Source organism: Melitaea cinxia, chromosome 3 (assembly GCF_905220565.1).
Source record: "Melitaea cinxia chromosome 3, ilMelCinx1.1, whole genome shotgun sequence".
Taxonomy (NCBI): Eukaryota; Metazoa; Arthropoda; class Insecta; order Lepidoptera; family Nymphalidae; genus Melitaea; species Melitaea cinxia.
Window position 1 is genome coordinate 2,499,041 of NC_059396.1, and position 18,059 is coordinate 2,517,099.

Consider the following 18,059-nt stretch of genomic DNA (forward strand, 5'->3'; position numbering starts at 1 on the left):
CTATTGTTTTGTGACGACTATAGTAACAGAATTGACCTTTTTTTAAATAATTATACATGCATTTATATTTTACGTTTTAATTTTATACCTTTAGAACTTTTGATAAAATCTTATACTTGTCAAGTTTAATATACTTAAAATTGTTTTGGAATCGTAGTCATAAAAAAAATTGCTTATTATAGTAATATTTGTACCTTCATAGGTAATTATTATGAATTATGAAATTTATTACTTTATGTGAGTTTAAATAAAACAAAAAACAGGAAATACTATTTTAAATACCAAGAAATAAAAAAGTATGCAGATAAATAATTTTATTATAAACATAATAATCCTTTTAAAAATAAACAAAATGGCGGTTCTAGAAAATTTACACTTATCTTAACAGTTGCCGATGTAACTTATACCTTTATTATTATTTTTTTCCAATAAATTTAATATATTTCAAGTCTACAGTCTTAAATTAAAACCATCGATGTCGTCGTTCTTTTTTTACTTAAAATACAAACACATTTACAATTTAAACATATTTTATTAAAATGTTACAAACTATATTTCAGGTTTTCGCTGAAGAAAATAATCAAATACGCGACATTCTATACTTATCTTATATCATTTATACTCTTATGTGTAAATTACAATTAGAATATCGAAAGTTCGAGAGAAAATATTACTACAACCTTATAATACTTACTAGTAAATATTTTTTTTATATAGCTTTATTCCTCAAACTACGAAAAATATTGGATATAGTTTAATGACACTTAATAGGCAGTGTTAACGAGTTTTTGTGCTAACATCATATTGTAGGGAAGACAGAATATTACTTTTAATATCGGTAACAAAGGATGAGTGAAACTCGATAAAAAAAACACAGCCGATTTTTTTATCTTGCATTTTGACTAGTCCAACTGTTCGACTAGCCCTTATCTATCACATTTTTAATGTATCATTAATTAATTTCTGTAAATGGTAAAATAGGCCTGACTGCCTCTGATCCGTGCACTTTGCTTTTATGATACAAAACCAATAGATATTAATTCCGTTATTCTAATAAATATGTGACAAGGAAACGCAAACAAAATAGAAATACACAAATTATAAATAATATATTATCAGATGATGTAAATTAAAATTCGAATTGATTAATGTAATAGACATCTACATATTTATCTAGAAGTCATATTGTTTTATAATTTAGACGATTATAATAAAACAGAGTAAACGATAAAAAAAATATTTACCAACTACATAATTACTGACATATTTAATATTTGAGTATTTGTCTATTGTCATATTAATTATAATATTGTCATTGCTTCTAAAAGCTCGGTGACTGGAAGACGGTCAACAAAATCTTCTCAATATTTAATCCTTGTTAAGTTAGCTTATTTAAACAACATAGTTAGAGGCTAATACATTAAAGGTGTACTCGATTTTGATTAAAAAGGCCAAATAAACGAAAAAACAATATTTTTAAAATTTAATTTAAAAAATAATTTCATTCAATATTAATTTAACTAATGGTTTTAACTTTTTTTTTCAATTTGAGTATTTTTATTTATTTCGTTTCTATTTTTTTTTTTTTTTTTAATAATACATTGGTGATAAATACAGATTTCACAACTAACGCTTTGAATGTTTGTCGAAATTTTACTAAATTATCACAGACAAATATCACACCAGCAAAAAAACTTATTATTCTTTTATTGCCTACTTGTATTTATGTAATGTACTATTTTTCGAAGTCTTTCAAGCTATTCAGTGTCAATATTCATTTAAAAGGGTGTCAGAAATGTAACAAAAAATTGTAGGAATAAAAAGCAAACAATTTTTTTCTTGACATTTCACAAACAAGTATTTGTCAACTAAATGTTTTATAATTGTGACAACTTAGAAATTCTGAATGTTTGTGTTTAGACTTAATTTTATTTAATGAACATTAATTTTAAATAAGATATAATTGATTTCAAAAGATTTGCACAAAAATATAAAAAATTATAAAACCAAAATTCTTTACAAATATTTCTCTAACGTTGCTATGAAGAATTTTTTTAAATTTTTTTTTTTTATACTTTCTACAAAAACTATTAAAATAAAAACGATCTAAAACAACAACTCTTAACAAAATTATAACATTAAGCTAGCTCCACACAACCTTATCATTAAATTTATCATCCAAACATCTCATCAAAATCTACGATATTATAAAATTTGATAATATCTTTCCTAATGATTAACAGACATAGAGATCTTTTGAATTTATTTTAATGATTTTATACGTACAAAACCAAAATATCAAAAAAGAAGAAAAAAAAAAATTAAAATACAATTTTGTTGCTAACCTATTGTGGTATAAACATAGTACGTATACATTCGAGTGCAAAATGCTGAGAATATTCCTTAACTACCCTACTTTATAAAATCAACTTTGGAACAGTTTTAGGTAGATAAACTTTTGCCTATTTTTGAGAAAAAAAAAATTATTGAAACATTAACAATTTAAATAAACAGTTAAGAATATTCTTATTAATTTTTTAAAGGTAACATTCGAAAGAGTCACAAATTAGTTGATTGTATGTTTTTAACCAAAATTGAATAAAAAAACGTAATTTATAAGTAAATAATTACAGATTAAAAATAAATCATTAATTCCTAGATATAATACTTTAACTATTTATTGCTTTAATTATAGCTAAATTTTCTTAAATATAACTTCTTAATCTAGGTCCTCTGATACACGAAATATACTAAATAATTGAAAAGAGGATTTTTATTGACTATATATTCTTTATTATAGCCTAAACATTTTAGTGAAATGCTGCTTTTCAATAAAATACAAAAAACTCACTTAAAATAAATTGACAATCATCTCAAATATTTCGTCCACATGTCAAAGATGTCAATTTAAATGCAACTGTCGAAATATTAAAAAAAAAAAAACAATTAGGATTATAAAACTTTTTTTTTAAGTTTTTATACTTCATCAACATTATAAACGATATTAAACCTTATACTATACGCTATGGTCCTATTTTAACTTATCTTGTCTTTGAACTAGTCATAGACCTAAGAGGAATAAAAAAGTCGGAGGCGGCACAAGTTCTCAAACAGCCTGTGACGTTCGAGTTTATTTGTTCACAGTTCGCTTACAGCGAACTAAACTATATAATCGTAAAAATAATATAATAGTTTTGTTATTTTCATGAAATAGGCGGTATCGAGTTTTAACCTCGACAATAGGAGTACGCGTATGCGATAAAATAAACATTTTGCTATAATCTGGCTGATCGTTTGCTAAATGTCAAATACAACCACTAGAAAATACTATTTTAAATGGACAATATATTTGACAATTAGCGAGGGATCAGCAATTGCAGTATCGCGTAACACAGATATGTTGATCTTGCGATAATTACACGATTGCATAATTTTAACTTACATCCGCTGTTTCTAGAAAATGAGTAACATGTTACATACGTACTAATAGGCCAGCGAGAATCACTTGACACATAGTTTAATGTTCTCGTATGACTTTTATGTATAGATACTTCAAACCACTTCGACGATCGATTTTACATATACATTACCAGTGTGTGCGTTAGAAGACTCAGAATTAAAAAAAAATCTTTTTTTGTTTTAAAACTTGATAATTATTTAACATACTTTTCTGGTCTACCCACTTTCAAACAATAATAATTATGTACATGTCAAAATAAGAATTATTATTATTATTATTTACTGTACTTGCACAACGTGTGAACACGTGTAGTTCGGACGACGGCAAGCAACCATCTGAGGACTCATTATGACACACGCCTCACACACACACACATAAAAACTACTTACACACATACAGTGCGTCGAGATGACTTGAAACATACACTGCAGTGCTTATATGAAAGGCAGTAACCGTTTTTCACTGCTTTAGTAAAATTTTGACAGTAATACATTGCTTTTATGATAACAATTTTAACATAGTTACCTATGTTAATATTGTTACGAACACACACAGAAACTAGCGCCATCTAGCGGCAACCATTGAAACCACACAAAGACAGAGACCGCATGAAACTCTCTACTCAATACTAGATGGCGTTAGAGGAACTACTGTGGAACTATATAGAAGTATAGTCTCGAAAACCTGCGCGAACTTTCCAGAATGGTCTGGGCCTCGTCTCGGCCGATATAAATAGCAGCAAGGAGGCGAGCGAGTTCAGTTCAGTTTGAGCGATCTTCGAGGCGACTCCAAAGTGAAAACTAGTGATGAAGAGTGGTACCAGCGAAACCTACGACAGTGGCTACGACTTAGGACATCGTTAGTGCTTAGTGTTTGAACCTAGTCCTTTGTGTTGGATCTAGTGCTAGTAAATAAAGTCTCCCAAAGAGTCAGCAGGTTTTTCTCTCCAAATCCTTCGAATGTCCTAATCTTCCATAATCAAATTTTCTAGCTGCTATTCTGGGCAGACCAATGTCTGCCGGGTCCATAATATAAATTTAGTTCAAACAAATACAATACTTTGCACTCAATTTTCTCAGATTCCAATATTATTATTAACCGCCAACGCACAGTGGAGTAGCTTGGTGGATTAACTCACTCCAAACCTTGTCTTACATTAAGAAAGAGCCCTTTGTCCAGCAGTGGGATGTTACAGGCTTAATCGTGATCGTATGATATCTATACAATACTGCCTTTTACCTAAGCATGGCGTACAATATGATAGACGAGGGTCTCTTTGGGGGGTAAGTGTGAGCCTTTAAGTAGCGGTTTAAAGGCCTAGGGCTGGCACGGGAGCGTAGGCGACGGGGCTAGGGGCGCAAGCCTGCCTCACGCTCATCTCCCACGCATCCAAGAGTTGACCCACGGAGCAGCTCTTCGGTAACCTGTCGATTGATAAATTATTACGTTAAAATTATAATTAATTGAAACTGTTTACATAAATAAATCAACACACTGATATGTTAGTCTGATTTGAAAATTCAAAGCGTAGAGGGGCAAAAGAGAAGGGTGAATATTTCATATTGTGCCTAAAAGATGACCACCCATGATGTAGTGTTCGTGTCGCAGCAGGTATTGCTTTGGCTAGAATGCGTAAGAGTAGAATAGGTGAAGAATAAATGTATTACTTATTTTGAATAACAGTTAAGAGTACCAAGTAGTTTTTTTTATTTTTTATTTGGTAGTATGCGTTCAAACAAGCGCAACAAAGTAATCTAAGTATATAACATACGAGAATTATATATTACTATTTTATCTTCCGACCCCGCGAGGAAACAGTCACTGGACGCGAACAAGTACGGCGTGTACGCTTGCCACATTAGTAGTATTAAAAAATAAGTAATTAGTGTATCACTGACCGCGCGCAGCGTGCGTCCATAGCTTTTTCCACCCTCGCGAGGAAGCAGTCGCTCGACGTGGAGGCGTTGGGCGCAGCGTGCGGGGCGCCGCCGTGCGGGGCGCTGCCGTGCGGGGCGCTGGCGTGCGGGGCGCCGCCGCTGGAGCGCGGGCGCAGGCGGGAGGGCGCGGCGCGCGGGTAGTCGCGCGGCACGGCCACGTGCACGGCGGGCACGCACGGCAGCCGCACGTCGTCCAGCTGCGCGATGAGCGAGATGGCGCCGCCGCCGCCCGACAGCTGCATCGTCTCCAGCGACACCTGCACGCCGGGCGCACGAGACACTTGATTGAACTGGACATCTCTCGAATGCTTTTTTATAATTATCATCACCGGTGACTGCTGACTTTTAACCTATTTTATGGATATAGATCCAGGTAATTAATTAAAGAGCAATAAATACTTTCACGTTTTATTTATTTTTATTTCTGTACTAAACGAAACTATTTTCTGTTTGTGACCTTTCACGATGCGTAAAGCGATCCTGTCCTGTGACCGTGTCCGAGTACTGCACGCTCAATTTCTGTGCCAATACCTATACCTTATACACGCTTTTATTGTACACCTTATCTGTACATATATCCAGCCACTGCCTGTTTAAGGCGAATGGCCTCAACTCATTGTAGTCAGGTGACTGTACCAGCGGTATAATTACTAATGAGTGTATACTCAAATAAGAATTACAGTCTACTGACGTGAATAAACGACCTATGGGGCATAACCTTTGTTAAGAATATGCTTAAGCCAACCTCCAGTCCCTCCAGACCTACTAGACAGGAGTAAACTAAAAAAATTGGAACAGTAAATAATATATTTTTTTAGGAGTCCTAAGACGCTTAGAAAGTAATTTTATTTCAGTCAAGCAATTAAAAGAAATAAATATTTTCTCTTACCTTAAACCTTGAATCTAATCGTGCAATTTCACCTTGCAATACATCAGGAATTTCCAGATTTGGCTCATCCATCTTTGGAATTTTCTGAGGTGGTGGTGGTAAATTCCTAGAAAAAATTATCAACTATATAAATACAAAAGTTAAAACAGCATGAGGTAATCAATTATTATATTATATATGTGTATAAGTTTCATTACAATATGGTATGTTACACGTGGTTTCGTCCACTTTTAAAACGTTTGCTCTGCTTCTGTACAATTGTTACTTGAAGCAGGAAAGTTATTAGAAAACCCAAAGTTGAGTAGCGTAGCGGATCAAAGTGTAATCCCTGTCGTTGCCCAGTAGTGGGACAATAACAGGCAACATTGTATCATATCTTGTCTGTTTTAAAACTTAGGAATTTCCAAAAGATAACGGTAGGTCCCGTAGAACGAAAATTATCATATCTTACTTGATTTCAGGCCCATTCAAAGCGTTGAGGGTAGAACCAAAGGTACGTTTCAGGGTGTGGTTGGCCAAGGGCGACATCAGACAATTGTTCACCACTTCCAGTAGTGGATTGAAGATTTGCTCCTAATGGAAAAAGATACACACGTTTGAAAGAGTAACTGATGAGTTTCTTACTGATTTTTCCCTCTAGAATTCACATTCAGAATCGGTGGTAGCTTCACGTTTACTGCTTAAGTAAAAATGAGTATGATTTTTAAATAATAAATATGTACAACATACACCCACAATCATCTGATCCTAAAGTAAAAGAAACTTTCTTCTAAGGAAAATTCTTGTGTTATAGCAGCCTAGGTAACAGCCGACTGGTATCGCTACATATATATATTTTTTTCACTAAACACATATAAATAAAACATATATAAATAAATATATATTACGCCCAAACTCGGGGTGGGAATTGAACACACAAACCCCAGAGCAGAAAGCGGGGGTTACTACAAACTGCTCTAAAGGGCATCTTATCTAATATATAAAATTCTCGTGTCGCGTTGTTTGTAGTTAAACCCCTCCGAAACGGCTTGACCGATTCACATGAAATTTTGTGTGCATATCGGTCTTAAGAATCAAACAACATCTATTTTTCATTCCCCCAAGTTATAGAGGGGGGGGGGGTCGATTGAGAAGATTAATAAAATATATGGCAAAACAACGTTTGCGAGGTCAGCTAGTTTTATTATAAAAAGTGCTTTTGAAGATTACTTGCATATTGCAATTTTTTTATTTTGATTTTTTTGTTAACTTCGAGTATAAAGTAATAAAGTGCCATAACGTAAATAACAGTTTTATGGGTGCCTATCACAGTAAGTTGTAAACTCATCTTCCAAATTTTGGTATCTTCTTAGCATCGGATTTGGTATCTTCTTAAGATTTTTTGTTTAAACCTAAAATTCAAACGCGGTCGCGGTTTACTACGTAGAGATGACTAATTAAAACATTGATGTACATATATAGGGGTCTGACACTTCAGTCCTCCCGACTATTTACAGCAAGTAAAGTATCCGAAACGTCGGCATGTAAAGAACCTAATAACCCGCGATAAAATCCGAAAAAGTTGTTTCATTATAATGAGTGAATTTTGCGTAAACATTAGATAACAGTATCGAAAAACAAAATCAAAATAAAAATAAAATCTTTTTTAAATATAATTGTAAATTTAAAAATTAAAATAATATTTGTTATAATCAGTATATATAATTAAAAGTGAAGCTACCTACGAATATAATTAAATTAGAATGTTAATCACTACCTTTGTATGATGATTAAATAGGTCAAAAATGGTTTTGCTTATAAATTCTGCCATACCTTGCCAGTAGTGGGTAGCCCCAGTCCCAACCCAACGCCTTCGCTTCGCTTAAAATCGAGCTTTTCCAGCACCACCTCGCACTTGATCAAAGTTTCTAGAGGCATCCTTTTGTTCGGGTTAGACAGAATGTCCAAAAGATTTTTCATTTTGGTCAGTTTTTCCACATCTGTTACAAAAAGTATAAGGTTATTACTGAAGGTTAATGACCTCTTTTTTATGTAATATTTTTAACCGACTTCAAAAAAGGAGGAGGTTACTCAATTCGACTGTATATATATATTTATGTATGTTCGGGGATAACTTCGTCGTGTATGAACCGATTTTGATAATTCTTTTTTTGTTGGAAAGAAGATTTTCCCGGTGTGGTACCATGATAAGGAAACTAGGATCTGATGAAGGGATCCCAAGGAAATCGAGAGAAACTTTTGAAAATCTGCATAACTTTTTGCTGGGTGTACCGATTTTAATGATTTTTAATTTAATCGAAAGCTGATGTTTATCATGTGGTCACATTTAAATTTTATCGAGATCTGATTACAACTTTTGGAGTAATCTTTGATAATGCGTATTTATTTGACTATTTTTACATCTACCTACTTTGTATTACTTGTCGATATAATTGGAGTCGGTTTTTTTCGTTTGCCTGCAAACACAATTTTAAGTATTTTAAAAATGTTATTGGAGGTATGTGTAATGCAGTAAACTTGGAATATAAAAATTAGAATAGAATTTAAATCTAATGCGTCAGTGTTGAACTAAAAACACAATTATTGTTCATTTGTGATAAATAAAGGTGCTACTGAATACTGAAATTATGACAGCAATTTAGGCATGAGAGCAAAACATTAAAAACCTACATTTTCCGGAAGATATCCTCGAACATTAGCCAAAACTCTAGAGGCGAGACTTTAGCCCATTATGGGGAGATAGTTATATGGGAAACGGCTTACTTTCACCCTCGCTGACCATACGCATGACCATCCTCCGAAGCGGCTCGATGTATTTGGACAGCTGGCGGACCTTCTCGCGGTAGGCGGCGTCCTCGCCGCCCGGGGACGCGCCGCCCGCGCCGCCCGCCCCCGCGGGCGTGTTCAGGGACGACGGTGACGCCACCATGCCCAAATTCACTCTGCAACAATACCATCGCAATTTCGAAACAAATTTTTCGCATTTTATAGCGGTTTATTGTTTTATTTTTTAGATGCCTGGCATTTCAGATACTTTACAGCAACCACGGTCACGGGAGGACTGTTGAGTCATTCGGAGTCCGAAAAAGTTGTTTCATTATAATAAAAGAAAGTCGCGTAAACATTAGAGAATAATACATAACAATTTAATAGCCATAACTTTATTTTAACAACCGCTGTGTATATTGGTGCGTGTAGGCGCCTACGCCTCGGCGGTTTGCGGGTTCGATTCATACATAAAAGAAAAAAATTATTACCGTTGCTGTGTCGGTGGATGGTGTCCAAGATGGTGGCTGGCTGAAGGCGAAGGACTACCGCCGCTGCAAGCTCCCAACCCACCCAGACCGGAGAGGGGGGACGACAGCGCCCCACTTAACACCCCACCACCTGCATTTGACAAAAATGCAAAATTAATATTACTAAGATCATAGCTAAATAACACTGCTTTCAAGCAGTGTTGTGTTCATGTCGTGAGTAAGCTCACCAGAGTCCCAGGGAGGGATTGGGGGAAGGTCGGCAATACGCTTGCAATGCTTCTGGTGTTGCAGGTAATCTATAGGCTACGATAATGGCTTACCATCAGGTCAGTCGTACGCTTGTTTGCCGACCTGATTATATATAAAAAAAAAGTAAATGTCGAGATATCGAGCTTCGCAGAATGAAATATCCCAATTTAGAATAATAATCATGTTAATTTAAAATCTTATATGTATGTAATGATTGATGTCTTTTTATATAAATGATATAACTCAATGACAATATTAACTAGTCAAAGTTAAATATTTATTTGTAATTATGTTTCTAATTTTTCTTATTTTTTTTTTTTATTAAATTATTAATGTTAACCATCTCTTATTGACTCTGTTATTAAATCTATTGTAATCTCGGAAAATGTTTTTGGTTCAAACAAAAAATGTTACTATCTATATTTTTTGTTTCTTATTTTATACACTACTACTTACTGTAATATCGTTTGTTTTCAAAATAAAGAACAATAACATAAATTTAAAAAAAAACGCAATAAAAAAATTTCATACGAAAATAAAATATCTTCCCGTGTAAAAATTTTAAATATAATTTTTTTTATCATCAAGTAGTCTTCATTTTTAAGCTTCGAAAGAGTGAATAAACAGCCAAAACAAAATTAGAAACTTTACCTCTATAATATTAGTATAGATTTATATATGTTTTATTATAAATGAAATGTTCTAAATAATTTATTTAAAATAAATAATTGTTTATTTTATTGATAATGCATAAAATGTCAAAACAATTTTTAATCCAATAAAAAATTTGATGATTTTGATCGATTTGATGGATATTCTTACAGGGATAGTGACACAAAAAGATTGCGTTTCAAAGAGTGCCCAAAAATATATGGAATAGAGATGAGGCGGATGTATATTGCCGGCTTTTAGGGAAAAGATGTCTGTTTGTACACTCGCTTGAAATCCCCTAAACTATATCCCCTAAACTAACCTATAGCATACAGGGAAAACCTTATTATTATTACTCCTGATTCGATTGTCTATATCAATAAATATGAACAGAAACATGCATAAATAAATTCTTTTTTTTTGTCTTTTGTGATTGAATTATGATAATGTTAAATTTTTTATTTTATAAGTATGAATATGGAAGAGCGGGACATCCTGACACAGGTAAAACACTTACTTAAAAGGATGTCCCAACAACGGTATCATGTATGTAAACGTTTTTTCTAAATAAATAATTTTTTATTTATTTAAAATTTATTATCAGTAGTCATAAACAAATTACACTAATGGGTAATTAGAAATATTACTCAGACATTTTCCCACATCTTTATCTATTGTAACGACCATGACTTATTTCTTTATTTAGATGCTTTGCATATTTACATTTCATTAGAATGTTTATTATTAATTAAAGCTTGGAAATACAATTCTATTTCATCACTCATCATCATCATCACTAATTAGAAAAATTAATCAGAAACCTATTTTCGAGATAGTAAATTAGTTTCTGTTTTTATTAATGGTGATAAGTTACAAGAGATATATTTTTTATTCAAATTACTAGCTTCCAAGACGTTTCCCAAACTGAAATACGCGAAATCGTAATAATCGTAATGTTTTCTGAAATTTTACAAGTATTTCTATTATCTTTTATTAGGTAATACATTACAGGTACATTTTAATATATAAAAATTTCGTTTCTGATTAGTATAATTTTTTTTGCACATTTGGTAGGTCTGAGAATAGGCTGTATACTATTTTCAGACTTACTAAACTTACTTTTATATATCTACGTGACAATGGTGTCCCAATCCGTTTGGCAGTAACATATGGGAGTAACATTACCGGGATCAGCATAGATATATATTTAAAAAAAAATAGCCAAATTGGTCAAGCTATTCTTGAATATTTACATTTAGCAACATATTTAAATATTTCATATAATTATTTAAATAAGATTAAAACTCACCCATAGAGACTGGACTCGGTCCGGGCATGTTGGGTGATGAAGCGGACGGTGATGGACTCTGTCTTAAGAACTGATTGTGAGGTGGACGGGGAGCGTACCCCGCTCCCATCACCTCCTTGCCAGGATTACGATGCATTTGTAGCATGTTCATATTGACTAGCTGGTTACTGCCCATGCATGGGGTTCCAACTATAAATCAAAAATATTATATAGGTACATATTCTTTATTGCACTGTTGTGGTAAAATGGTCAAAACTAAAAAGAACTTTGGCTTGTAATTTTGTATAATGTATATTTTATGTTCTGTAGTGTACATTTTGAGGGGAAGGTTTTTTTTTTAATTCTATGTATGCAATATCTGTGCATTTTTGAATTATGTTATGTATTTATTGGAAATAACTAGTTTTGGAACAAAATAATAAAATACATTATGTTGAAATGTTTGTGTGTACAGGCAGATTTATCTCTAAAAGAGATCTTTTCCAACTAACCTATGGCGGTGAGGTGGCGGTAATATCATAAAGCCAGCTAAGAAGTGCTGTATTGTTACTTTAGTAGTTATTGATTGAATTACATGTAATAAAATACTACATACTACACCCCTTGAAATTATTTATATATGGTAAATTGATTTAAAGTATTCTAGAATTCATTAAAGATCTATGAAGATAATTGAAATAGAAAAAAAGCAGAAAAGTTGTCAGTGTCCAAGATATGGGCAATGCAATGTTATATGTGTTTGGACTACACTTGAAAAAAATTGTTTTGCACTTGTTCCAATTTTGGAGTGACACGGAAATCCTAAAGATATCTAATAACTGATTTTTAAAATACATTAAATAATATGAATAAAAATGACTAAGCTTAATAAGTGGAAATTACTATGCAAAATTAAGTTAAAATAAAATAAAGCTACAGTTACTAGTCACATAAACTTTTGAACATCATTTAAACATACGACAAGTGATAAATATCAAGTACTTACCCATTTGGTTCGGTATTTGTCCTTGAATTTGATTAGGGGGCATTTGACCGCCCATGCCTCCGACGACTTGATTACACTGCATCTGCCCCACCATGGTGTTAGCTCCGGACATCGGAACTTGCATTGTATTAGACATTGACATGTTTGAGATCATCTGCCCCTGCATCCCGGAGGCACTCAGCTGGTTCTGTAGCTGACTACCCAGGGTATTTCCCATTCCCATCCCCCCGACCATGTTAGCACCCATTTGTCCCTGATTAGCGACCATGCCAAGTTTATTTTGCAGCTGCATATTAATCTGTGGTCTTTGATTTAATGTTTGCAACAAATTTGTCGCTGTTTGAGCTTGTGGACCTTGAGATACAATCGGACCCTGTTGGCTCATCTGCCCCTGCATTCCAGCCATGCCCGGATTGGGACCTAACACCCCTTGTTGCATCTGCCCCTGGCCCATAGTCATCATTTGGTTCCTTGTACCCTGTGTGGCCATGTTCTGTAATGCATTAATAGGGTCTGTAGCCATACCGGGCTGGCTGTTGGGTCCTTGAGGTGTTGGAACTTGCTGAGCTTGGACTTGGTTACTGGGACCCGGCTGAGTTTGATTCGGACCTTGCATGTTAGGTGCAACTTGGTTTTGTTTTGGTTGCGCTAAAAAATAATTATCATCTTAGAGATAATTTATATTACAGCTATATATCGATGCCTAACAGCCAAAAAGGGTTAAGCGACATTTTTTGAGAAACTGAGTTATATATATAGTTAGAATCGAATACAACTATATATACAACTATATACTCAGTTTGTCAAAAAATGTCGCTGAACCCTTTTTGGCTGTTAGGCATCGATATATTTTTATATATAAACTAGCTGTGCCCTCGACTTCGTCTGCGTGGACTTTAACAAAAAATTTATTGTTAAGTTCACAGTTAAAAAATAAATAAATTTCTAAAATAAAAGTGTCCTAAGTTACTCCTTATTACATCGGCTATCTGCCAGTGAAACTGCCGTCAAAACCGATCCAGCCATTTCAGAGATTAGCCACAAAGACATAAATTGTAAAAAATGATATTTTGGTATATTATATAGCGTGTTATATATCCATATGCATTCAGTAAAAAGCTTTTAATATTACAAACAGACACTCCAATTTTGTTGTTTGTATAGATATAATAATATCATTACGTTTTAAAATACCAAACAATATTTTTCCTATATCCATATTTGTATGTTTTAGATTTTTTTAGCACAAAAATTACACTTTTTAAAACTATGAAAATACAACGAGCGTAGATATAGACTTGTGAGGGTATTTGAAAAAAAAAATTACGATGTTGTCTCCGGCTAATTGAGCAAGTACCCTCGCGTTAAAATAGAAATAAAAAATAGACGTTGTTTACATCCGATATAAAGCGCAATCATCGCATTTCGTCTAGAAATGACACTTATTCAAGTGGAATAAGAATTAAAGTGTCGGGCTTTTTATTAAATTGTAGGACTTCCATTATTGAGTATTTTATAAATATTTACATATCTTTCTATTTATTTATTTTTATAGACACTTGTTTTATTACGTATTACCTTTATTACGTACTTTTAAATAAAAACATGTAACGCTTTAATTGATTTTCAAATTTTTAAAGAGCATCAATTTCTTGTATACTTATTAGATAGCTTGTTAGATAGTTCTGCTTTCTCGTAAATTAGGTTCATTTTCCAATAACTTGTATATGTAGGGTATGCAGAGATCGTTACGACGTGTTAGTATATTTTATGGAACTGATATTTTTAATAAAATTTGTGATTAAAAAATGGTTTTACCTAATATTTTTTTAACTAAATTGCAAGAATTGCATACATGTGTCTGTTGGTCATAATTTAAGCTGTATTGTATAGTTTTTCCAGTTTCTGATAAATTAATGAATATAAGTTTTACTAAGCAGTCGTAAATAGTTCAACACACCCTCAAGAGTAGGATAACATGAGATATTTCGTTGTGCATAAGAGAATATATTCTTGATTTTATGGAGTCAAAATTGTCAACCCACCTGAGGTGAGTGTCTAACTTGAGTTCAAAATATATTTTTGGTTGTCCATAGCCGCAGTTAAGCTCATCGGCGATCTTTAGGTATTTTATAGCTTTACTAGTAGCTCCGTAAACCTAACATCTTATTATTCAAATTATTAATGACTTTATGTATTTTGCTTACATCAGCTGGAGACAACCCTAGAAATATTTTCTTAGAATTTTGTTGGCTTAAACAATTTACTTAATTCAAAATAAACACTCTGGTATGAATTGTGCTTGTAGGTGACTAAACAGAGGCAGCCACGTGTTCGATTTATGCGTAGGGTGTATATTTGTGTTTGTACAAATATTTCTGTCAAATCTGGATGTCGGTTCTTATGGTCTGGCCCCAATTCTTATCATACACACCTTATGACAATTGCTAAACGTAGTAGAGAATATATCCACTAATCTACAGTGAAGCTGCAGGGTGAATAGACCTTAGACATTTTCCTAGATAGAGAAAGATGTCTATGCCCAGCAGTGGGATGTTACAAGCTGATCATCATCATCATTACAGCCTATACAGTCCACTGCTGGACATAGGCCTCCACAAGTTTACGCCAAAAATAACGTGAACTCATGTGTTTTGCCCATAGTCACCACGCTGGGCAGGCGGGTTGGTGACCGCAGTACTGGCTTTGTCGCACCGAAGACGCTGCTGCCCGTCTTCGGCCTGTGTATTTCAAAGCCAGCAGTTTGATGGTTATTCCGCCATCGGTCGGCTTCTTAAGTTTCGAGGTGATTGTTATTGGTACCTTGTTATCCCTTAGTCGCCTCTTACGACACCCACGGGAAGAGAGGGGGTGGCTAAATTCTTTAGTGCCGTAGCCACACAGCACACACTGAGCTACAAGCTGATACAATCAATCAATCAAACTAAAAAACAACTTAAACTATTATACTTACACATTTCCCTAACATGCAAGATGAGCTTGGCAACCATGTTCATGTACTCTTCACGATTCTTCGCTTTCATGAAGACATGATTCTCCATTTCACTGCTGTTTCGAGCAACCTGCATACCCGACCTCTGGATGACCTCTTCACTATAATTAAGAGATAATGTTCATTCATTGTTCTTAACCAAGTTAAACACTTCACAATCAACGGCCCCCAGTAGGATTTTCTCCTGTATGGGGGTCTGGAAACACACAATATACAAGGACAATGCCCAGACCACGACAAACATCTATATAGCCGATACAAATGTCTGTAGTGAGCGGGAAGCGAACCCACGACTGCCAGTGCAACAGCCAGTGCTATGACCGCTGCGCCAACGCGTCGTCAGTTAGGTATACCTAATAGTATTAATGTTGCAAATATTACATAAAATACTTTACTAAAACAGATTGTACACACACACAGATACAGTAATGTTTTTGTTTTAAAACTATTAACACTATCATTGCAATTACTCAAATCAGATAATCTAATATATAAAATTCTCGTGTCGCGGTGTTTGTAGTTAAACTCCTTGACGGGTTTCTGCAACTTCTGAAACCACTTGACCGATTCTCATGAAATTTTGTGTGCATATCGGGTAGGTCTGAGAATCGAACAACATCTATTTTTCATACCCCTAAGTTATAGGGGGGGGGGGGGGTAAGAGGGTTATTAATGTATTATAAAATTTTGTGTGCATATCGGGTAGTTGCGTTTTGCAGGGTCAGCTAGTCTTGATATATAGTTTGAATATTCTGGTTAATAAAGAATTTATATATGTAAATATTCTTTATTGCACCTAAAATAGGAACAAGAATAAATCATATTTACAAAGAAAATTGGCAAGGGCAAACTTATCTCTATAAGAGTTCTCTATTAGTCTACACATGGTGGTGAAGTGAATTAATAATATAAAATACATGTTTACTTGACTAAATATACACTTACATGAACATGTACGTACATACATACATACAAACCAAGGATCAGCTTAAGGGTCTTATGTAGTGGGAAAGATAAAAGCTTATGAACACTTGTATGGAGTAAAAAGCTTTAGAATTGATAGATTTCAATAATTGAGGAAAATCAATGACATTATTACTAGTAAAAGTAATAAAATTAAGTTGTGAATTGATTATGTGCTTATCCTAATATTATAATTTGTATATATGCGTATAATGAGTAATTATGTAGATATTATTTTGTCTACAAGAATTAGAAATGAAATTAACACAACTTATAAGTAATGTCTGTGTGTGTTTTATTAAGTTTGGATTCTAAACCTCACCAAACAATCTTTTCAGGGTGACTTCTTTATGCCACATTATTTGTCTAACTGATACATACATCTAAAAGCCATACAACAAATAATTGGATTTAATTTGACATTATTATAAAATTTGTACAAGAAAGATAACTGCAAAAGCTTACACCTATAACATAAAGAATGCCTTCCTATGGAAATTCTTTGATAATACAATGTTCCTTAATTTCTTACATAAAAATATGAGATGTAATATTTTAAAATTGACCAAACTGTAATACACAAATTTTTAAATGAATGTTAATTTTCGTGTAAGATATTTGAAGCAGAAATTGGCATAAAAAGGCGCCAAGCAACTAGTTTTACAATTAAAATAGAAAGAAAGAATCAATGCAGATTATCAAACTAATTCTCGTATCTCTCGTTGAAAATAAATCTTAATCGGGTGTAATGTTGATTTGATATGTACAAAATACATTTTAGTTTATACAATATTATTATATTTTAATTTATGATTTGTTGTATATTCAAATAATACATGATTAAATCCATACTATTGAAAGAAATAACACAAATAACCACATTGTCGCAGCATCATATAATTGACTTACTTTGCTAGATAAAACAATAAGTTAAAGATGTTAATGAATGATACAAAGATCTGTATGAATGTGAAACAGTACTTACATCTTTGATACAACCGTTTGTCTAACACTTTGGGTTCGCCAGTTATTGTCGTCGGAACCCATCGCGTTAAACTTTAAATTATCCATGATAACAAGGAACCTGTGTGTTATAAATGAATTACAACACTTATCAATCAACAAATTAGTATTATTTTTATGGTAGAGCTACGTTCACGAAAGCGACGCACAATATTTGATGATTGATCATTAATTTGTCAATGTCAAAAAGCACAGACTTAAGACTGCTCTGAGAATCTGTCTGAAATGTTAAAAAACGGGGCTTGGTAATTATTATCGTTACTAATTACCATTATAAAATACCAACATTAATTTTTTCCGATAACTTTTAAAATAAAATTAAT

The 18,059-nt window shown here is 33.3% G+C and overlaps 1 protein-coding gene across 1 annotated transcript; it reads right to left on the bottom strand.

Moving 5' to 3' along the window:
• Positions 1-4,769: 4,769 nt before the first annotated feature.
• On the bottom strand, positions 4,770-17,787 carry LOC123668925 (mediator of RNA polymerase II transcription subunit 15). Its single transcript, XM_045602619.1, has 11 exons — positions 17,699-17,787; positions 15,712-15,851; positions 12,738-13,385; positions 11,753-11,941; positions 9,544-9,673; positions 9,050-9,228; positions 8,099-8,265; positions 6,738-6,859; positions 6,287-6,392; positions 5,359-5,654; positions 4,770-4,884 (listed from the first exon to the last, which is right to left on the bottom strand). The coding sequence occupies exons 1-11, from the start codon at positions 17,782-17,784 to the stop codon at positions 4,770-4,772; spliced, it is 2,178 nt and encodes a 725-aa protein (XP_045458575.1). The 5' UTR covers positions 17,785-17,787.
• Between the last annotated feature and the right edge of the window lie 272 nt (positions 17,788-18,059).

Excerpts from the sequence above, each read along its gene's own strand:
- LOC123668925 (XM_045602619.1), bottom strand. The coding sequence starts at position 17,784 with ATGGATAATTTAAAGTTTAACGCGATGGGTTCCGACGACAATAACTGG. Across the intron at positions 11,942-12,737 it reads ACAAATACCGAACCAAATGG|TTGGAACCCCATGCATGGGC; the intron begins GTAAGTACTTGA and ends TTTGATTTATAG. Across the intron at positions 5,655-6,286 it reads GATTAGATTCAAGGTTTAAG|GTGTCGCTGGAGACGATGCA; the intron begins GTAAGAGAAAAT and ends CCCGGCGTGCAG.